This window comes from Diadema antillarum, unplaced genomic scaffold, assembly GCF_040938485.1.
Source record: "Diadema antillarum isolate AM-2024a unplaced genomic scaffold, OU_Dant_1.0 scf00000028, whole genome shotgun sequence".
NCBI lineage: Eukaryota > Metazoa > Echinodermata > Echinoidea > Diadematoida > Diadematidae > Diadema > Diadema antillarum.
In genome coordinates this window covers 5,015,437-5,039,825 of record NW_027270917.1, presented here as the reverse complement: position 1 = coordinate 5,039,825, position 24,389 = coordinate 5,015,437, and the positions used below count along the sequence as shown (strand labels likewise).

Here is a 24,389-nt window from a genome sequence, read left to right as displayed (position 1 = left end):
TCTTTTGTAGCACCGACCGCCAGCAACTTCAAGTTGGCAGCATACTACTCGGATCACATGGTTCTCCAAATGGAGCCTTCCGGGGCAGTGGTGTGGGGCTATGCTGACATTGGAGCCAACGTAACGCTGGAGTTCAAAGGAAAACATTACCCAACCGTTGCAGGAGGAGGTAAATACACAAAACAAACCCTGGTTACGAACTAGTGATACCAATAAGCCCCATTTGTTGTATGGTGATGAGATGACATATCATTCTTTGGCAAAATTATGCAAAAACAAGTACATTTACTGTCACCTTCTTACTTTGATTTCTGTAGTTGCAAACTATGGGGCACTTTGATGATGTTGGAGAAAAATGCAACATTTGATTTGAAGCCATCAAAAGTGACCTTGTCTGTAATACAGTTAAAGGACAAGTTCACCTTCATATACATGTGGATTGAGTGAATGCAGCAATATCAGTAGAACACATCAGTGAAAGTTTGGGGAAAATCAGAAAATCCGTTCATAAGTTATGAATTTACTGCTGGATGAGAAGACTACTACAGTGTATGATGTCATATGCATACAACGACATAAAGAAAATAAAAAGAGAATTTCACAAAATTTTACTGTTTGAAAAAAGTGTACATTTCCTCAACTTGTCACAGACATATGTTAAGGGTAATAATATTCCCCTTGCCTTCTGAAACAGGGAAGTCAAAAGACCTTTTATTAAGCGAGGAAAGTGAAAATATGTTGAATTTTCTTTATATTTTCTTTATATCGTTGTACTCATGTGACATCACAAGTTATAGTAGTCTTCTCATCCAGCCTTCAGTGAGCAGAAACTTCAAAAGTTCATAACTCTAGAACGGATTGTCTGATTTTCCTCAAACTTTCCCTGATGTGTTTTACTAATATTGCTGTATTCACTCAACCCACATGTCTATGAAGGTCAACTTGTCCTTTAACAACTACAAGTTGCATGGTTGACAATTGACTTCACATGTACAAGTACAGTATAATTCTGATCGTAACATCATGAAAAATCATGTTGTCCTTTTGTCTCTTTGAAGCTGCCTTCACAACCATTGGAGTGTGGAAAATAACCCTTGACCCTCAGCCACCCAGCGGCCCTTTCACCATCAAGGTGACCTCTGAGAGTGATGGGGTCACGGAGGCCATTGACCTGCAAGATGTGATGTTCGGAGACGTCTGGGTGTGCAGTGGTCAAAGCAACATGGCCTTTGATGTGAAGCAGGTAAACAGATGTTGGGGTGTTCCGTGGGTATTTATTTCAACCTGCCATACTACAAGCAGGGTGCAGGCACTTATATTTCTTGGTTAAGTGGTGCTTGATATTATCTTGATAGATCTCCAGGACTGTTTTTGTTTTTGTTTTTGTTTTGTCTTGTTTTTTTTCATTGTTTAGGAAAGGAGGTAGATGTGCTGTTCTCAACATTTAACCATTGCCAGGATGCAATGACTGTGTACACCATATATTTAGCAACTTTGATTTTTTCACAAACGGGGATTTTCTGACACTTTCGTGAGTGGTTACATTCACAATCATGGAGTACAGAAATGCACTGAGAATGTGTGTGTGCACATTACATTCATGTCAGGATCAGAGTTATTATTTCTGCATTTTTGTTGTTATATTCACAAAATAGCACTCGACTCACTAAATTAGTAAAAATAAAAACCCCGCAAAATATATGGCATTTACAGTAGGCCTATGCATTTAACAAATTATAAAAAACATGTGTGTATAAATATCTCATATGAAATGATTTGATAACAAATGATTGAAACAGAAACAAATGGAATGTAAGAAACAATCATACTGGAGGAAATTTATAATATTGTCCTCAGAATATTTTGCTATGGACATATGCATCTTGATTTGTTTCTCATGAATTATGAAGACAAGAATGACATTGATGATAAGGAATAATTACTACGTGTGATCCAATAAATGTCTGATTTTGCCTGTCTTATCCTTTTTGTGCAACTGTGCATAATCTGCAGGCCTTCAATGGTTCAGTGGATCTGCAGCAATCCTACCAGTACACAGACATCAGGGTGATGTCCGTCTTTCAGGAAGATTCGCCGACGCCCTACTACGACCTCATGAAACTCTACAAGCCCTGGTCCAGACCAGATCCTGGTACAGCCAAAAAAATGATGTAGTTATTCACAAAAGCATTAGTATAATGATTTTCCTATGTAGTTCAAGCACATTCACAAAAATAGCACATAGAGATATGACTTTGATGGTGGGATTTTTTTTTAATCTATGTGAGTGCAATTAGTGGATCTGGAGACCTTGGAATGTTACGCAGGGCTGCACACTAACCTATTCTTTTCTACTGGTACAACAAGTCCCTATTGGTCCACTAGGTACCCACTTTTTCCATTTTCACTTGTCCGAACCGAAAACCTACATGCACTTTATGTGCCGTTTACAGTCTGGTGGGGAGTGAAGGAATGCATATGTGCATTCCTTTGCCTAGCAGGCAATACTTGTTGAACAGTGTGATTGTCTTTCTATCTTCTCTTCATCCGACTTGTTGTTGTTGTTGTTGTTTTTTTTTACTGGCCCTAACAAAGATTTTTTTTTTCATTGGACCAGCAAATTTTACTTGCCCGACAGTGCTTTTTACTGGTCTGGACTGTTGGACCAGTGCCAGTGTGCAGTCTTGTGTTAAGCTTTGCTGTTAGTAAATGATGTGACTTGGCCTCCATTACAATATAAGGGGGCATGTGCACAAGTCTGCGAAGAATGAAATATGGGTAATTGTGAATATTTGGCCATTAGAGCATCAGTTCACTCATTCGCATATTTAAATCAGCTGTTCAAGAAATCGTTTTTGCAAAAATTAGCACATCTTTTAACATTCCATGACTTTGCTGATTCTACTCAAATTTGGATCAGATTTTCACTGTTGTGTTTGTAAAATGTTCCTTTTTTTTCAGACTAACTTCTCGCAGGTCCAGAATTCCCCTGTAATGCTCCAAACATCACTGGTTTTGTTCATTTGAGAAATGTGTATATGTTGTGGTCACAAATATGGATACAAATAATCTTATCAATAGTGCACATGTATGAGCGCTGTCACCATGATACTCTGATGAAGTTGTAGACATTCAGCTGAGGAAATTGCAAATTAATGTGATTTTGAAAATGAAAATTTCAAGTAAAAAAAAGAGAAAACTTTAATTAGGAATCAAATGTTTGATATCTTACTACCTGCTATCTCAAGGGTCATGGAGTGTTATGAAGTGGGGAAACTTTTCAGTTCTTTAGTGGCATGGTTGCATTAGTGTTTGAATGAACTTGTTATGCTCACTTGTGAAGTGCCAGCATGCCTGCCTGCATTCTCAACTTTAAATCTGACATGTTTAAATTTGATTTTTTTTTTCCATGAAAAAAATAACTATGTTGGTCTGGTAACTGGTTTCCCTACTGCTTCTGTGGTAGATTTTGGAAAGAAAGTGGAACAGCTACAAGTAGATAGATCATGGAAAAGTTTGGAACAAAAAAAAAAAGAACAAGAAAAAAAAAGAATGCACCATTTGCCCCCTAAAATCAGAAAAAAATTAATGTTTGACAACTTCAACAGGTTTTGTTGTCCCCGCCGAACGAGTTCGAGCAGGGGACTATGAAACGGGCTCCGTACGTGTGTGTGTCTGTGTGTCCGTCCGTCTGTGCGTCCGTGTGTGATCAAAATGTTCAAAATGCTACTCCTTCGCCATTTCTAACCCGATTTTGATTCTGTTTGCTTTATATGATAGCACTACATGGGAGCTTTGAAACTTCTATACAGAATTTCAGTTGTGACCTTTGACCTTGACCTTTGACCTATATTGTACATTTTGCTTCAAAATGCTACTCCTTCGCCATTTCTATCCCGATTTTGATTCCGTTAGCTTTATATGATGGCACTAGGTGAGGGCTTCAAAACTTCTACACAGAATTTTGACCTTTGACTTCTTTGACCTTTGACCTTGATTTTTGACCTATATTGCACATTGCCTACAAAATGCTACTCCTTCGCCATTTCTAACCTGATTACGATTCCGTTTGCTTTATGTGATGGCACTAGGTGAGGGCTTCAAAACTTCTACACAGAATTTTGACCTTTGACTTCTTTGACCTTTGACCTTGATTTTTGACCTATATTGTACATTTTGCTACAAAATGCTACTCCTTCGCCATTTGTAACCCGATTTCAATTCCGTTTGCTCTAAGTGATGGCAGTAGGTGAGGGCTTCAAAACTGCTACACAGAATTTTGACCTTTGACTTCTTTGACCTCTGACCTTGATTTTTGACCTGTATTGTACGTTTTGCTACCAAATGCTACTCCATCGCCATTTCTAACCCGATTTCGATTCCGTTTGCTTTATGTGATGGCACTAGGTGAGGGCTTCAAAACTTCTACACCGAATTTTGACCTTTGACTTCTTTGACCTTTGACCTTGATTTTTTACCTATATTGTACATTGGCTACAAAATGCGGTACTCCTTCGCCATTTCTAACCCGATTTCGATTCTGTTTGCTTTATGTGATGGCACTAGGTGAGGGCTTCAAAACTTCTACATAGAATTTTCACCTTTGACTTCTTTGACCTTTGGCCTTGATCTTTTTACCTATATTGTACATTTTGCTACTAAATGCTACTTCCGGCGGGGACATATATTACGCACCACATAATTTTTTTGTTTTGTTTTTGTTTTTGTTTTATTTTTGTAGTGATGAGTCACATTCGTGTGCATACCATACTAACCCTAGTAAAAACTCACTGTATCTTTGTGAAAACCCTAATCCATGAAGCGGTGCTCGGGCAAGGGGAGCCAGGATTTTACTTCTTCTCAGCCCTCTGCTGGCTCTACGGTCGCAATCTCTACAACCACCTAAAGTACCCTATCGGTCTCGTTTCCTCAAACTGGGGCGGGACCCCAGTGGAGGCCTGGTCCTCACCCTCCGTCCTGGCAAAGTGCAATGTCACATCAGACAGGTACAGATAACTGTATGTGCCATATATTTTAGGGATTCTAATTCTTTCACGAATTGGGACTTCCCAACAATTTTGTGAGTGGTTATTGTGGTAGGCCTAGTGGTAATTTGTAAACATAGAGTACTGTAATTAATAAAGATATGTATGTGTGCATGCCATTTTAAAGTCGATTTCAAAGTTCATAATTATTGTCACGTCTTGTTGAATATGCGAAAAGTACCCAACTGGTGAAATTTGCAGTACCGGTGATAAGAACCCTGCGAATTCTATGGTTTATAAAGTACATTGATAATGATATAGAAGAACCTAATACGAAATGGCCACTCATGGGGGAACATAAAGAGATGATCTTTCCAGGCAGATGGCCATAGCAGATGAGTGGCCACTATAGACAGTGTGGAGACCAAACCAATTACATAACTATTTTTTTAGATCATTTTAATTATTGTATGCATGATAAGACATCTTGTGCATGTCTCCTGTACACATACAGTATGTCCCTCCAAAAAAAAATACAGTCAGATTTTCACATTGATAACTTCCGATATGATTGAACTGTCTAAATGCTACTTCAGTGTCTTAGAACATAACATCTTTAGTTATATTGTGCAGAAAACCCCATTCAGTTTGGCTGAGTGGTCACTGAGAAATGTGGATCATTGTAAAGCATATCATGGGTCTGATTCTTCTAAGTCCAGCACTTGGATGCTCTTGGAACTGCAAAATGTGCAAACACAATGGACAGAACTTCGGGGGAAGGGATTCCTGACATGCTGTACAAAACTCCTCATTTCTCTTTGACCACTGAAGCAAATCGAATGAGATTTTCAGTAATATGTTGGTAATAAGTTATAGTTTCATACCTTGAAATTGTATTTGGATTGACTCCCCACTTTTAAAGTTATCATTGCAGAGGGTCCCATTGTAATTTTTTTTTTTTTAAATTTGTCCTTTTTTTTTGGGGGGGGGACCTATAGTGCAGTGTATGCATGAGAAAACTCACTGGACATTATTAGTTATCTCAGAAAAAAGAAATGACTAGAAAACAAACAAACAAACCGTGACAGTTCAGCCTGAAAAAGGTCATTAAAAGTGAGATGCAGAAACTCTAGCAGAAAGAATAGTAACTTATTACTACTCGAACAGATAGGGCTCTACAAGGACCTGTGGTCGCTGTGCACAGTCAGATATTGCACACAGGACACAATAGCTGGCCTTCCAGTGATTCAGTGGGTATTGTGATGGAAATTATGTCAACTGGTTGAGCACAACATTTTATTTCAATGCATGGGCAGTGATGTTATTGCCTATAGTTTGACCCTGACCTGCGTACAGGCCTACACAATTCAGTATTTAGTTGAATAGATGAAGTGAATAAATAAACAGAAATGCTCGATACCTACTGGTACATTTCTCTGCATTCACTTTACATTACCTGTCCATATTCGAGACAAAAACGTCATTCGACGTATATATTGTGTCTGAATGCCATTTTTACGTCAAATAAGTGTAATGTATAGGCAGCGCAGTAAAACGAGGTATCCGGGTTGATCTGTGATCATAATAGCAACCGCTTTATTATATTAACCCAGCAGTGGTACAAGTAAAAAGTATGATGTCCCAAGCACCAGATGGCGCTGTTTCACTGCCCACTACCAGTATAAGTACACGTGTTGCGCTGTGGCTACCAGTATAATACAACACCTTAACTGCATGGTGCAGGGCTTATTCACAGTGCACGCTCATGTTGGCACAAACTACTACATTAATGTACCACAAAGCATGCATGCCATGTGCAAAGTCCTTTATTTGCAAAGTTCATTCTGTGCAAGGGAGAGACCCATATGACAGCAGGTGAGGTGTGATCGATGCAGGCAAAACAATTATGGTATATCAAGATGTTGTGTCTGAGTGGTCTTGTATCAATACATCGTATATCCATATGTCATATGAATACTGTATACGCTGAATATTTCGTGAGGTTTTTATTTTCGCGAATTTCGTGAGTCAGGAGCTATTCACGAAATAGGAGACACATGAAAATAATGACTCTGATCCCGATATGAATGTGATGCACATGTGTACATTTCTACATTCAGTACAATACTCCACGATTGCGAATTTAACCACTCGCGAAATTGTCGGGAAGTCCTGATTCATGAAGATTTAGACTCGCTAATTATATGGCGTATACAGTATACAATAACTTGGTGTGTCTGAAAGTATTACTTGTCTCCTAGGCAACAGCCCTGATTCACACCACATATTTCATATCTGCACCAACAAATGCCAATCCACATTCCTGTAATACCACTCTTTGTTCATCCTCTCTATGAAAGACTCTAACTTCAGGTTAACTGACCAATCTAGGTATTTTGGTATACTTACATGATCCCAGAGACATTTTAAAATGTTTTGTTCCATTCTTTTAATTTTTGTTTTATGTTTATTTTGTTAACACCCCCTGTATAATACATTTACCGGTATCTAGAGGTGATGCATTGTACCATACCTTTAATACAGAGTAACAAATACAATCATAAATACAGTATAATATTGCATGTCAGCGGAAGTCAAGTTATGCTTATACCATAGTATAAATTGTATCTTATATATATGTATATATATATTTCATGTTTCATTATGTATGTACTTGTACATTGGTTGTTGATCTCAGTGTTCTTGCCACTATGGCTGGCATTTGAATGTGAGCTTCGAGTAGAAAAAGAGTGAAGTATTTGGCAAGTATCTATCAGAACTAGAAACATTTTTATTTTTTACTGATATTCCTCTACCAAAACCTCTGCATCTGCAGCGCCAATGTACTGTTCAAGAAAGGGGTGAGGAAACAAGGACTGTATGGTCCCCATGATGACAGTGGGCTGTGGAACGCCATGATTCATCCCCTCATCAACATGACAATCAAGGGAGCCATCTGGTACCAAGGTGGGGCATCCTCAAATGTCTGTTTGTTTGTTTTATCTTCTTCTTTTTGTCACTTTAAAAGGAAGTCATTCCCATGAACCAATAGCAGAAAATTAGTCACAAGCAATATGCATATTGCAACTGATTGACAAATTGCCCTACATCAACGTAAACAAGCACTGAATTGATCAGTGTTTTAGTAGTAGCCATGATAAAAAATCATTGGCGTACATACTCGAGCAGGATTCGAACCCACGACCTCCTGCTCGAATGCTGCTCGAGTATGTACGCCCATGATTTTTTATCATGGCTACTACTAAAACACTGATCAATTCAGTGCTTATTTACGTCGATGTAGGGCAATTTGTCAATCAGTTGCAATGAAAACATCTCGACGGAAGAACTTCATAAATTTGAATATGCATATTATTATACATGTCTAAGCACTCTGACCATCCCTCCTTTTGCTCCAGTTTCTCTCCCTAGATAGCTATTTTTTTTTCCATAATTGTCAATCTATTACTCCATCTTTACCTCGGATCTCTTGGTTTTTGTGGTTGTTGCTGGTTTTTTTTTTTTTTTTGGGGGGGGGTGGATTTTTTTTTCCTTGAATAAGGCAACCTCGAGTTGCATTAACCTGTTGAGGACGAGTCCTGAGTATACTCTGGCAAGTGTCAATGGGAAATGCATGTTATAGCAAAATCAGTCCATCCTCAACGGGTTAAGATGACAGAAAATGCCACTTTCTACATAAAAGTTCTGGGGAAGACCTTGAATCAATTCTGTATTTGATTTTACAAGATGAATTGTATTTATTGTTCCATTGGGCTTATCGATCTAAGCAATGTCAGAATGGATTTTAAAAGGGACGAATCCCTCCTGATAAAAGAAGATGGTGTCTTATCAAAATATCACACTATTTAAGGCTCAAGTCCATGAACCACAATTCTAGACACATTTTTGTTTTGATTTTGAATTTTTTCATGTGTGTATGTATGTATTTATCTATGGAAAAATGAGCAAAGAAAATGGGATTCCATCGGGATTCTAACCCGAGACCTCTGGAATGCTAGCCCGGTGCTCTACCAACTGAGCTAAAGAAAGCCCTAGTTCAGTGTTCATCCCAGAAACCCTAAATTCTCAATGCTCGGATGGTCAGAAGCTATAGCAGTGTGTTTGTGTGTGACAACACACACACGTTTATCTATCTATTTAGTTAGTTAGTTAGTTAGTTAGTTAGTATTATTATCATTATATTTATTGTATTTTTGGAGGGGGGGGGGGTATTGTGCCTTAATCAAGGAAGTTTTGAAATGCATAGTAAAAACCTTGAGGAAAGAGATGTACCAGAACCAATTCTACAAGAAAAAGTCTGCCGCCCTCATCACTCCTCAGGTGAAGCAAACGCCGTCAATCCCTCGCCCTACAAGTGTCTGTTTCCCGGGATGATTGAGGACTGGCGCAGTAAGTGGTACGAAGGGACCGGTGGACAGACGGACCAAAGTTTTCCCTTTGGCTTTGTCCAGGTAAACAATATGGATGGAGATGACTCCTTTTCTTTGCTTTGTAGGCATGTTGATAGAGTTTTGATTACCAGGTACCTAGACCCCTTTACTGAAAATGCTGTGTTTAAATGCAACTCAAGAAATTAAATGCAAGCTCCCCCAAATCACACAATACTGTGCCTTTTTTTATCAACAGTTTCACAGTCTTTTGATACCAACTATGTTTAGATTTGCTTCTTATAAGCTGGTTGAATAGATCCCATGTTTTACAGGGATTCATAATTTCAAAATACCATTTCTATCAAAAAAATATTTTCAACACTTTGTCTATCTAGAGACTTTCATGGCTTTATCTGATTACATCATTCTTTTACTGCCTCTAAAGTCATCTCTAGATAGCAGGGGATAGTAAGAATGAGAGCATTGGGCTATATTAAAGAGTCTTCTTTAACCCTAACCAGGCCAGGCTTTTTTGGGTGTTCTGTGGCCGGGGAGGGGTTGATTCAACCCCCCCCCCCCCCCCCCCCCCCCCCCCCCCCCCCGAGATCTCGGCCGTCGATCGCGCAATCGCCATGAAATTTGGCACGTGCATTACCTGTGGTGTAATCTACCAAGCTATACATAAAGAAATGGAAATTTTCGTCATAATAATTAATTATGCTAATGTATGCATAAAATCATACATTTTGCTCTAAATCAGAAATTAAAGCTCCTAGAATCCTAATTTTTGGTGAAAACATTCTTTGTAGCATTCCTAACAATGTACTTGAGAAAAAAATTTGGTATCAAAATCAATTTCTTTTGTATTTTCTTGCTTTATGAATTTCTTATGTATTTCTTTGTTTTATCGACCTTTTGTTTTATCATTTTTTTTCCGCAAAATTTATGACAGAACCTATTTCAAGCATAATTATGCTAAAATTAATTAGTTTCAGCCTAAAAAAGTGAAAATAATCATATCTTTATGAATAAGAAGAGAAAATTCCATTTGCATAGATTTTATACACAAAATCACGTTTTTGAGCCATTTTCGGTCTGACAGGCATGTATAAAACGTTATGCAGCATCGTAATGGTATGTGCGATTTTCACGAAAATGGTGTCAAAAGATGCGCGAGACTTGAAAGTAAAAAGTCAGTGAACGGCGCAGTCAAAAAATTTCGCGCGGCGGAGTAGTCGCGAAAAATGTCGAGGGGGGGGTTGATTCAACCCCCCCCCCCCCCCCCGGCCTTTTTAGGGTTAAAGCCATCAGGGACAAAATATTCTTCATCCCTTTGACGTTATATTACTGTTCCTGGTGATTGTTATCGGATACGATTATTTTGTACTGTACAAGACACAATAAGGTCAAAAATATTCTTCATGGACTGCTCTTAGTAGGCAGGTACTTTAAACGCAGACATTTTTGCGTATTTTGTGCTACTTTCGGCTAGAGCAAATTCTAAAACCAACTAAAATATTTTGACAATTTTATCTACACATTATGAATGGGTTGACAATTGCACAGCCCAAATTCAAGAACCAGTGAATATGTTTTTGAGCCGCCCCAATGCAAGAAATCAATCGTGCAAAAATATTGACGTTTACAGTAAATGCTGTATAAACTGTTTTAATCTGCATACAGATAATGACACATGGCTAAAATCTCAGGCCCCAGTCTCATTCTGCCTCTGTGAAGTCTCAAAACAGACCTGATTATGTGTGACATTTTCCTCTTCTTTTCTCATTCTCTGCAGCTTTGCACCTCAGATAAACCCACGACGGAGCCAGACCAGGAATTTTGCGCCATTCGATGGCACCAGACAGTCGATTACGGCTACGTGCCCAATCCAAGCCAACCTAATGTATTCATGGCAGTGGCCATCGACCTGCCCGATCTTAGTTCACCATATGGCCCGTAAGCAGCCCTACATTTGTATTATTTCTCTTGCAGCCACGCTTTTTAGTATATCCCCCCACCCCCCCCCCCCCCAAAAAAAAAGAAAGAAAAAGAGATTGTGTTATTCTTGCGTGAATTTGAATAATTACGCAGTACCCGCTGCATGCTATAAGGATTAGAACCAACACTTGCTGTTGGGCGAAAGCTTGGTGGCCTAGTGGAGATGATGCCTGTCCGGTGATCAGGAGGTCGTGGGTTCAAATCCCGCTCGAGTATGTACGCCCATGATTTTTTATCATGGCTACTACTAAACACTTATCAAGTCAGTGCCTATTTACGTCGATGCGGGACCATTTGTCAATCAGTTGCAATTACGCTTTTGTTTACATATGTCTTCTCTTTTGTCCTATTAGCATCCACCCCAGATACAAGCAAGACGTGGCAGACAGACTGACCCTTGGGGCCCGGTCAGTGGCCTACGGAGAGGAAGGCGTGGTCTTTCAGGGTCCCTTCCCCTCGGAGGTGCTGCGAGTGTCCTCCAGCGACATCTTCGTGGAATTCGATGACGGGAAGGCCGTCCTCGCGGCGAGGGGGACAAACGGAGTTGATGTGAGAGCTTCTTGTGATTAGCATGTTAATGTGTATTGTGGGTTGCTGCAGTGATGATGATGATTGTGACAATTTGATGACAGTTACAACTGGCATTGTTTCACAATGCATGATTGAATGTTTAAAAAAAATACAAGGTCATCTGTACTCTGGCTGCTAACCATTCCACAGAATACAAAGATTTATAGGGTAACAAAACCTTGTATCTCCAAATCAAGAATTTTTAGAGGAGCGAAAAAAAAAAATCTTCATTAGCGGTTTAATTTTGCAGAATAACATCCATGTTGATGTCAACTAATGTAAAGACTAAAAAATATATATTTGATATAAAGTCTAAATTCAACGACTGCATACATTTTATAGGCAGTTGGAAAAAATGCCTGTATAGTTGATGTGACAAAGAAACATTTTAAGGGGAGGCAACTGAGACTAAACTTAGGAGCCTTAAAAAAAAGGAAATTAAAAATGTGAAAGACTGGAAACAATATGTGTTTTCCTCTCTGAAACCTGAAAACTCACACAATGTCCACCTTTGTACATTGTACTGTAGTGTAAGAGCACAGTTTCAACAGAGTGTTTTTTGTTTAAAGTCAAACTTTCCCTAATGAGTATTTTTTTTTCTTCTCAAAGGTATGCTGTAGCACAACACCAGCAAACTGCCCTCTCGCAGGGATCAAAGCCCCTTGGGTGGAAGTGGAAACTACCCTGGAAGTTGGGACGTCGTATGTACTCATGGAGGATCCCTGCATAGCGTTGGGGAGCCGGGCGTCGGTGGTGCGTTACATCTGGCGCGACATGCCATGCACGTACAAAAACTGTCAACTCTACGACGCGCGGTCCGGCCTGCCAGTTCCCCCTTTCATCAAGGAGATTGAGGATGCCTACCATCTCAAATGGACGCCTCCGTAACAACGTAGCATCTGAGAAGTGCCGAAAGTTGGTCATGCGCACATTATATTTCATGTGTGTGTTTGTATGTGTGTGTTCAGGTATGTCAATGAGCACCATTGTGTATCATAACATGTAGGACATTCCTGTTATACAACATGCAATGAATGATAAATGCACAATCATGTTGATGCAACAAGTGTTGAGGCAACTAGACTATTTTTATATGTCTTTTAAATGATATGAAATTCCTGGATTATTTTGTTTCTTTCTTTCTTTCTGCATTTGCAGCAAATGTTGATGCATCAGAGAAAATATTGAGGTTATCAGAAATGTTTGTATATTGTAACGTGTCTCCCAATTCTTTGTGCAGTGTGTATATTTTCTTTTATCAAGATAAGAGATGGTTAATCATGTGGCAGGGAATTTCACATAGAGTGTGGAAACTCGTGCAGCTTCGTTGTTTGCTGCAATTTGTCAATATACCGCAGTAGTTCTTATTCTTTCACCAATCCGATTAATTTTGCACCTCTTCTTTAATTTGCCAGCCGTGATACAGCCATGGCCTCAAATTTTACATACAACTCATGCATACAAAGTTTTGCCCCACTCACAAAGGGCTCTCTTATTCTGTGGGTAAGATTTGCTGATGTAAGGGTCTTTTTTCATTCTTTGTTCATTCTTCTATTGAAATTTACTAAATGTATGCGTCTGTTAGATGTAAGTAGAATTATTACCAAAAGCTATTATATCATCTTGTCTCACTTATGTCAGTGTATACTTCATCATAAAAACAGCTGAAAGGAGATATTTACCTCTGCCAAGGAAGGAGGTTATGTTTTCATTACCGTTGGTTTTTTTGTTTGTCTATGTGCAAAATAACTCAAAAAGTTACAAACAGATTTGAATGGAACTTGCAGGAAAGGTTGAGAATGACACAAGGAACAGATGATTTAATTTTGGTAGTGATCCAGAAACTTTTCTGGATTTTATGAAGGGTTTTCTATATTTTGACAGGTAGGGTCAATAAACTTGGGAGTTCAAGCTGCGCTTTTTTTATGTTTTCATACGCACACTAAGGTGCGTGCTCTACTGCGAGGGTTTATGACTTAGCAAAAGGCATCTATGATTGGGAAGTCTGGCGATTTTCAGCATGCATACACATGGGTGAAAATCACTCATGTGGTAGAAGAAGATCGTTGGTGGAAATTAGCTGCTTGGCGGAGGTCTGCGCTCTCAGAGTACTTCTCTATTCATTGTTTATATTTGCTTTCAACACAAGAGTCTTTGTAGATGTTTGCTTCTTGGTTGTGTTTTAATTCATGGTGCTACAGTGTGATTCAGGTAAATAGAAACACAGCAATTAATATGTACTTACAATCTAGCCTGTCTCAACAACCTCCACAGAGACTCCAACCCCAAGCACCTTCTGATCTAGAGATTCTCCCATCTGAAACCCCTAGCAAACTGGAGACTCCAACTTGATGTGCGCGAAGCGCCAAGTCTCTTGCGGCCGGGATCCAGGGTTCTAGCTCTAGGGTTGTAGATGCTCTCTTGTGCTATCTCAGGCTTATTTTTCAACATACAATGGCACTATAAGTAAGTAATATTTTATTGACTCAAATCATCGTTGTTTGGGTGTGAGAAGAATCCTTTCAATCGGGAGAGAATACATCTTAAGCAGGGCACACGGAGCCAGGGCGGGAGAAATTAAATTGCAAGCAGGAGAACGAGAGATTTTGCGAAAATGGGCCTGCGATGGAAGATCTCCCATCGAAAGCGGGAGAGTTGGAGTCTCTGCCTCCACTCCATAGTGGCTACACACACACACACACACACACACACACACACATGAATGTCCCTGCACAATACAATGTCAACGCACATTATATTTCAGATAGCTGTAAGCACAGTCAAAGTATAGTGATTGTCTGTGTTGTGTAGCCTCCAATCATTGATTTTGCTTTTGTTTTTTCCATGGACCCCCATTCCTAGTCGATGTGAGGAATTTTTCCAGATATAAAAAGGTAATTTTGTAAGTCCCATCGCTATTATTTTCTTATCATGTTTATCCCAGATAAAACAAGATAGCCGATGTAACAGGCACATTTTAGTAGTCTCAAACATCTCGTTCCCGTGCATCTGCTTTGCAAGTCGATGACATGAATTTAATCAGTTGATTTTTCTGTTTTTGTAATGATCACTGGTTTTTCCATTTATGGCTAAATCTATGGTGATTCATGAATGTCAATAACTCCTACTTCAGATCCCCCCCACAAAAAAAAATAAATAAATATATATATATATATATATATATATATATATATATATATATATATATATATGCTAATTGCCAGTGTAGTTTTGTTACCAATGGTATTTGAGGATCATTCCACAATGTGGAGTCATTTCCTGCAGTTAAAACTAATAACATAGCAGCTCTATTGTTGTGATGTGTTACAAATTCAAAAGGGCTGCCTACTCCCTTGCGGTGCAGTAATGTTCACTTTATTTTTTGAGTCGTCTGCATAGACAGGTTTGATCGTTATACTCATACATTTTTGTGCTGTTAAGTGGATGCTATATGTATGAAACATGACCTCTAGATTCTTTTTTCTCTCTTTTTTTTTAAAGGAATGAAATGAGTGCTGCCACTTCCTGAAATCAGAGACTAAGTAGTGTACTTTATGTAATGCTGCCCAAACACATTTAGCTTGCTTGCCACAATGAGGCAATGTCATCTTGTGCAAAGTGTAAGACTGCATTGATTTTCAACTGAAATCTTCACAGTCACATATTTGTGAGAATGAATCATGTGAGTGCAGAAGAATTATATCAGCAATTGAAGGTGATATATTTTCAAGATGTTATTCAGGCTGTGTTGAAGTCATTTCTGTTGCTATTTTGATTCTCTTACAACTGAATGTGTAATTTCTGTAGTTTTGATGTACCGGTAATGCCATACCATGTGTTGATGTATATATACTGCATATAATCAAACATAAAACGAAAAATCTATGGTGTCTCATGAAAAATACTTGCACTGTTCCAAAATAATATACTGGAGTTTTCTGCTTGTGTGTTGCACCACTTGTTCTTAACAGAGCAAGCAATTTTGTGGCAAATTTAAAGGGTCCTTAGGACTCCATCATATTACTGCTTCTGCCTTTGTTAAATGAGTGGAAATCGTCGAGTGCCAAGATTTGAATGTCAAATTCTAAAATTGTTTCTCTTTATTCTTAAGTTTCTTGACAGTGGGCTAGTCTGGCTCATGGTAGTGGCAAATATAGTTTTTGTTGTTTTGATTGCTTTTGGACTGAACTATCATTCAGAAATGGAATGTAATAATTAGTAATCAGTTCTCACCATCATAATTATCTTGTCGTACCTGCCAGTGCCAAGGATTGTCTTGCTTTATGAGCAGAAATACCTGGTATCACTACTCGCTGACTACTAAGACCACTTTTCATTATCATTTTTTTATTATGCTGAATGTGATACTGTAACATGGGACATCAAATCATTAGTATCGTATTACAAGAAACTGACTTGCTTGGATTTTTTCAGATGTTATTATAAACTTTGACAGTGGCAGCTGAGATATTCTCATTCTGACTATTAACACACATGACAATGCAGAATATTATATGCTGCGATGATGGATGCCAACTTAGTGTATAGTTACTAGTAGTACGGCGCATACTTGACGGGCTCTGTTATAGAGTGGAGACAGACCGAGAACACATAACACACACCGAAGAATGAAGATATAAATGAAGTCTGTTTTTTGTTATAAACAATTTGATTCAGTGCCTTCAGTGTCTTCCATTCTTAAGTACTTCTGTTCTCTACGTGAATCATGTATCAGGCTTACCCGTGTTAAGCTGTCACTCATGGAACAGGGTTGTGCGTAGGCTATGATTTTTTAAATTGTGTTGTTTGTCTGCAGTCAAATATTCCAGGACCTCTATTTATAGTTCAGCCTTCACATAATGCTCAGATTCATGAAATCATTTCTAATAAAATGTGGTATCACAATAACAGATATTGTGTCATATTGCGTATATCATCATGAATTTGTAATACATCAATTTACTCTTTTGTTTTCTGACCATTTTCTGTGTCAATGCATGTGCTGTGCTATGCTGTGCCTTGGTATACAGTGTGGCTAATGTTGGTTCAAACAGCAGCAACATGTATGAAATCAGCCAGTTCACAGTTACAGTCTGAGCAAGTGCAGATAAAGATCATTGCAGACCTTCTCTTGAAATTGACTTGTAAGTCTTCATGAAAATGATGTTATGAATATTACACAAATAATGAATGTTTATGAGTGCATGGACAGAATATTTCACGAGGTGAAAGATGAAATGATCCATTCAACGAGGTGCAGCCGAGTTGAATGGATCAATAATTTCATCTTTCAGCGAATGAAATATTCTGTACATTGCACGAATGAAAAACATTTATTATTTGTTTTATTTAATACCTAAAATAGATCCTTGTCATTTGATGTTTTATGAATTTAGAAACAAGAGAGAATGTGCGGGATCTGAGATTGAGAGAGTGCTCACTGAGCGCTTTACGCCAGCGCACTGTTGCATACACACTACAAACGCAGGCGTTTTACGTGCGTAGTGTGCCGGGCTCTCGAAGTGCCTGCAATGGAGCAAATCGTATGGATCCAAGATAGCATGGTAAATGGAGCCACAATTGCACAAATGATGACGTAATAGTAAAATGGGATGAATGATCAAGAGCAAAAAACCAATCAAATGACAAGGATCTATCTAGGTGTTTTATAATCATGAATGAACCAGGTGCATATTGGAATGTACAGGTGAATGTGTATTCATGAATAAACCAGGTGCATATTGGAATGTACAGGTGTATGTGTATTCATGAATAAACCAGGTGCATATTGGAATGTACAGGTGAATGTGTATTCATGAACAAACCAGGTGCATATTGGAATGTACAGGTGAATGTGTATTCATGAATAAACCAGGTGCATATTGGAATGTACATGATGACGTAATAGTAAAATGGGACGAATGATCAAGAGCAAAAAAACCAATCAAATGACAAGGATCTATCTAGGTGTTATATAATCATGAATGAACCAGGTGCATATTGGAATGTACAGGTGAATGTGTATTCCTGAATGACCCAGGAGCATGGAATGTAGGGCCTACAGGTGAATGTGTATTCATGAATAAGCCAGGTGCATATTGGAATGTACAGGTGAATGTGTATTCCTGAATAAACCAGGTGCATATTGGAATGTACAGGTGAATGTGTATTGATGATTGAACCAGGTGCATATTGGAATGTACAGGTGTATGTGTATTGATGATTGAACCAGGTGCATATTGGAATGTACAGGTGAATGTGTATTCATGAATAAACCAGGTGCATATTGGAATGTACAGGTGAATGTGTATTGATGATTGAACCAGGTGCATATTGGAATGTACAGGTGAATGTTTGATGATTGAACCAGGTGCATATTAGAATATACAGGTGAATGTGTATTCTTTTCAACTAAATAAACAAAAGCCACTCTTGTGGCACTTGTATGTGCATTACCTATTTCTGCTTGTATTGGTTGCTTTCAACCACTCTTCTAATAGATTATTCCATGTTTTGTGAAGTCTGGTTCTGGAGATCACTGCAGATAAGTGCTAACTGAGAACTGGCTCACTGCAGTGCATTCAGCACAAAGATACATGAATATACAGTGACTATCCCCTAACGTCATCACTTCGATAACCGAGAAACACCCAACGAATGACATAATATCTCCACACAAACATATACATGCATACACGCAAACACACACAAACACATATTCACATAAAAGATTTGTGGAAATGGGGCTGGTGTACAGGGTCATGCCACTGTGCTGATGGCTTATTTGCACAAGTATACATGAACATGTACCAGTACATAACACTATGAGCTTGAAATGACACACGTCCACACAGATCAATGATAAAGCACAGGAAAGAACATTGAAGAAAGAAACTATGACTCGCATCGCTTTCTGTCTTCGACAATATTATTGAAAATTGTACCTAAGTCTGTACACTGTACACGCATCACTTGCGATGCATAAATCACAAAGAAAAAAAAACATCAAGGTTTAAGCTTGGGGGAGTTTGAAATGACGATGATTGACTGACACAAACATAGCTATGCAGGGTTGGGGGTAAGTATCAATGGAAACATCAGACTAAGAACCAACAGCCCCTGTGATATGTTTTGTATCGCTACTAACGACTGAGGCTGGCCGCATCTTTGATCGATTTCACTGATTGATATATTCTCATGCTTCTACAGTCAACACATTTTTCTTCACCTTGTAGAGTGTAAGCGTTTCTTCCTCTTTACAGAAATAGACTGGGAATTATTGGTCACAACTTGCCTTGTGAAAATGTTTTATAAGATAAAAAGAACATGCAGAACATTCTGGTAGTCCCTGTGTTGTGACATGCTGTCTTTACAACAAGACAGAAGTTGCTTTTTCTACAACAATTTGGAATTTCCAACTGCCTGTGAAACATGGACTATGAGTAATCTTGGTCCAAAAAAAAAAAATCATTCATTCTTGCTCCGAGGCAGAGCCTGCGCACCGTGTGCTGAAGTGTGAGGCATGTGTATTGCTGTTGTTGAAACAATAAAAAAAGGGGTACATCAATACTGAGCGCGAAAGGTCCGTTTCAACTGGGGAGACTATTTTGCAGGACCTGATGCACAACATCAGATATTCCCTTCTCAAATCTGATTGCCTGACATTGTGTGTTCCACAATTCCACAAAGGTGCTAGCAGCAACATAATGATCAGGTGTCACTCTCACTGACAGAACTGGTTATCTATGCATTTCAAAATTTCTCTTCCTTCTGACCACAATCTGCTGCTTTAGTTAAAAGCTAGATGAATAGAACCTGGTCATATCTTTGTATCAATAGATGCATGTTCATAGACAACAAAAATAGTTTCACATTACAAATATACTCCCAATATCCCAAATTAGAAAAAAAAATCAAGTTGAAAACATTTATACAAAACAAAATACATTAAGTTAACCACCAACATTAGTAAAAATACTACTTTTGTTGATATTACACATCACCATAACGTTACCTTTAACGATGAAGAAATCAAATTGCTGAGTACTTATTTGGCAATGACACTCTATAAACATAACATACAACAAAGGCACACATGAACTAGAAAAAAAAAATAAACAAACTAACAAACTGAATGATTAAGAAGCTGAAAAAAAAGTTACAATTAAGTATGGTCATTTGGAATTTAAGACGCAAAATCTATTGATGTTTTTTCCTGACTCCCAGTGTCAATGTTGTCTTTAGTCAGCCTAAATACAGCCTTGATGTATTTTCACAATGAAGATAGGAAAGTGAATGCCCCTCACTTCTTTCTGCAGATAATGCATCGGCTGAACGGTAGTAATTACTGTTGACAGAATATAAAAGATACCCGTTTATCTTCTTTCTTTTCTTTCCTCTTTGTTGTTGTTGTTGTAATTAGCTGTCTTCATCACAAAATGAGCTTGTTCAATTGTTCACATTTCATTGATCAAAATCCTGTCTTCTTTGTCAAAACTGTTAACACCTGATGTTGAGCCTTGCCAAATACTGAATGCCTTATGTTTAAAAAAAAAAGAAAAGAAAAGAAAGAAAATGAAAAATCCATGAGATGTCAATGTTTAAGCTGTTACAATCTGGGTGGCTACATCCTTTTGCAAGTTTTGCACATTTTTATTCCAATGTTACCTCTACTTTATGATTTGATTTCAAAACAGCATCTGTGAAATTACACTCTTACTGCCCAATGTAGTACTGCAATGACATTCACCCATGAATGTTTTCAGAGCCCTGTAGAGATTAAGTGATTAAAAAAAAGATTTTGAGAGAAACTGACTACATATGACCTCTGCTCTGAATACTTTCCATTGGTTAAAGTCTCATAAATGTTCTTAAAAAAATAAAATGAGAATTACAAACAGCTGGCATGAAAGCAACTTGGACAAAAAGGGTACATAGCCCTCCCTTGCCACTATCAATCATTAAAGGGAAACACTTGTCTATTGACATTTGGGCCCTAAAAAACAATTTCATCATCTTGTCTTTCCCAGCATATACAGCTAATGTCGCACTGTGTCCCATTTCTTGAATCAGTAATGCAAAGTAGCATTTATTCCACTTTCTTTCTTGTATTTCTTTTTTTTCAGTCTAAGACATAATTCCCCGTACCCACAATGATTTTAAGTTAAGGGCAACTACTGCCATGCCCATTTCCATTTCCACCTACCCCCACCAAAAAGAAATAAAGACAAGGAAAAAATTGTACGTATACTTCAAATATCAGCATTTTAAGTGTTTTGCTATATAGCTTATTGAGTCACCAGTAGAGCAGTGTAAAACTGTAAGTACTTCATGCACAAAGTAGGAATTAGGATTTCCACAGAAAGAAGCAAAGAATGCATGTCAGAGACATGCATGTACATCTTTCAGAAATATCAAGGCATACAGCAAGAATTGTACGATTGCCAGTCAGGCCAAGTACAGTGACGACGTAAAACTTGTCGTCATTTTTTGTTTTTTGTATAAATATATAGCCATCTGTGTTTCTGTGCATTCGTTTCACACGGCGAGCAATTCCCGTTTCCAATCTCTTTATACAAAATGCCATAGAGCTCAGAGTTGACACATCTTAATTAAGTTACTCTCCTAATACAAGCTTTTGAATGCAAAAACCTGAATGTATGAAAATAGAACTTGTGCATTCATCTCATTCTTTCCACTTCCTTTTTTCATTTTTTTCCCCTTATTCCATTGGAAAATAAAATCTTTTATAATGCAGACTGGCGAACAGAAGTTCAGTTGAAGTTGTTCATACACATTATTGATGGACATAATAAAATCAATGCAATTCAAAACAATAAAAACAGACACAAAATTTTACTGTCTTGTATAAAACGACATGCAACTTCTCCCGGTACAATTCTGACACAGCCTCAGAGGTGGTTGTGTCAGTCCATGCCTGGTAGCAACATACAACTCGTAGCAACATATATATTAAGACATTCAATTAGCAACTGATGTAGATAAGGTGTTGCGAGTTCAAGTGTTATGTACAAAAAAACGCTGATTATAATTGCCATAATCCCTGTAGCTGTTTCTCTATTTACAGACACATAAAAATTATCAGAAAGGATGAATGGACATCAAACACTACGGCCGCGATCGGGAGCGCAACAGCAAATTGAACAGTACCGAACCCAACCGTATTGTACCATACCATACCATGCAAGATTTGGAGCATTCAAGCACTCTGTGGAGACAGCGTACTTCAAGAGTTATGTTTGAACCCGAGTGAGAGGAGTCACACCTTTTGCAGTAACAGGGTCATGTACCTGGTGCACTTACGCTACATACAGGTGTCCCGAACAAAGAGAATCAACTCTTGGCATTATGACATAGTGCGTATTACGTGCATTCTTCTCATGTCATTCTCAATGCAATTTCTGGTACAGTACGCTTTTGGACCACTTTTTAGGAACACATCAAGTGGTCCTCTAGTGGTCCATTTTTGGCACGGTTAGGTACGGTATGGTCAATTACACGTTGCACGCGTTGGAGTGGTCCTCTGGCACAGGTACAGTATGGTACGCTTCTGGAGAGTGCTCAAATACACCCTCAAACTTTAAGTTCCAAAGTATCATTTCTGGTGTGGAAAATGAGATTATTCTCCCTAATTGACCTCACAATTCAGTACTACTTTGTTTTGTCCATGCTTAAATGAGCTCCCCGGTCTGGAATGATTTATAGAAAAGAACAAAATTCCTCTCCTGTAAAATTCCTGAAGGTCCTCTCATTCCTCTCATAGCAATGACACCAAAAGAATTTCACAAGAATAAAATATGACAGAGAGAATGGATAAAAACACTCATCTGCCAATGCAGCTCTAGACACAACTATCCTCACCTGGCCATTCAAAACCTCACATCAGAATGGACTTAACAGTGACAGTAAAACACTACGTGGAATGTTCCCTGAAGAATAAAAAGGTCGGTGAGTGAACTTTGAAAGCACAATCATACTGTACATTTGACTGAATCTCAGAGGAATTCCATGGAGGTACTGTAAAACTAGAACTTAATACATGCATGAAACTTTCACAAATTCCATGAGGAGCAAACATTCTCTCATTTAAAGTACAATGCAAAAGGTTACACCTACACAATCACCATTGAATGCAAGTGGCAATTTGTGAAAATTTCGTGCCGCAAATGAGGCCGTCGGCACCAATTCGCAAAATTTCATGTCACAAATATATCTGGGATTGACAAAACAATAGTCCTGGTAAGAAACATGACCTCATCTATGTGAATGAACTCAAATCTGCAAAGCAATTTCTTGTCCACTGGGTTCAAAACATTGATGCTTAAGTACCATTCCTCACAGAAGCATCTTTGTTCTGGGAAAGAAAGAAGAGAAAACAAACAAACAACAGCAAATTATGATTTGTGGAGATCAGTCCTATTTTTAAGTTGCGGACTGAGCTTGAGCACACTAGTAGACTTTATTCCATTCCAGACTATTACACCTTGAAGATTAAAATCACTCTGAATAGCAGAGGGCCTCAGTTTGCAAAACTGGAGGCCCGCTTCCATCTCGGTTGGGGAGACACATCGAAGACATCCATTCATCCTTTCGCTGTCATGGATTTCAAAGAGTCTGTGGGTGCCGTGACCACATTCACCACGCTCACACGGCTGGCACCTTGCTGTGGAAGTGGGACGATAGCGTCGACGAGGCTGAGTGGTACACCCTCTTTAAACGGTGGTGGTGCTTCCGCCGCCGTGGTCTCGTCCTCCTCTGGTGAACCTGGTAGGCGAAGAAGGCGAGGACCAGCACCACGCCCAGGACGCCAAAGAGGGGGACAGTGCCGAGCTGGTCGAGGGCAGAGGCGGAGAGGGCTGGATTGACCCCTCCCGGCCCGGGGAGGGCGGCGTCTTCGCGGATGTCCCGGGCCGCCGGTAGCCCGTTGGGGCGGTTTTGGACGACGGGAAGGAAGAGAGCTTCCGGTACTGACAGCAGCTTCTGATGCTTGTAGAGATTACTGCAGAGAACGATAAAAAACGGATGCTGTTAACATCATTGCAGACTTGGCAAAAATTCAGAAAAAAAACCCTTTTTTGTGTGTGTATTGAGAAAGAAACTATGTATATTTCCATCCAATTTCAATTTCATTTTAGAGCAATGGAATTGAGTGTTTCACTTAATTCATTGCTCTAATCTGGTGGGGGGGGGGGGGAAGCGGTTATGACAGTGCTCGAAAGTATTCCTTGCTGAAGAAAGTTGAAAGCTGAGGCACTGATGGGTCTTCATAGAATTTCACTTGCCTTCATGAACAGTTTTCAGGACACATCAATCACATGCACACAGGATGACCTTTTTAGTACACAGGACTATCAACTACCCCATAAAATGTAAATTATAAATACACCCACACACTAAACAAACAGGTTCATTGTAAATAATGGAT

General features: G+C 38.8%; 2 protein-coding genes across 2 annotated transcripts in view; one reads left to right on the top strand and one right to left on the bottom strand.

Annotated features, from left to right (window-relative positions):
- Positions 1-1,033: 1,033 nt before the first annotated feature.
- On the top strand, positions 1,034-12,832 carry LOC139736056 (sialate O-acetylesterase-like). Its single transcript, XM_071646806.1, has 8 exons — positions 1,034-1,243; positions 2,014-2,152; positions 4,823-5,006; positions 7,822-7,952; positions 9,327-9,457; positions 11,172-11,332; positions 11,728-11,923; positions 12,554-12,832. Exons 1-8 carry the CDS (start codon positions 1,034-1,036, stop codon positions 12,830-12,832), a joined length of 1,431 nt encoding a protein of 476 aa, XP_071502907.1.
- Positions 12,833-20,049: 7,217 nt separating this feature from the next.
- LOC139737230 (membrane-bound transcription factor site-1 protease-like) overlaps positions 20,050-24,389 on the bottom strand; it is a 28,712-nt gene continuing 24,372 nt past the window's right edge. The window contains exon 22 of the mRNA XM_071647909.1: positions 20,050-23,963. Coding sequence (XP_071504010.1) covers positions 23,609-23,963 — 355 coding nt within the window. The 3' untranslated portion in view covers positions 20,050-23,608. The remainder of the gene's footprint in view (positions 23,964-24,389) is intronic.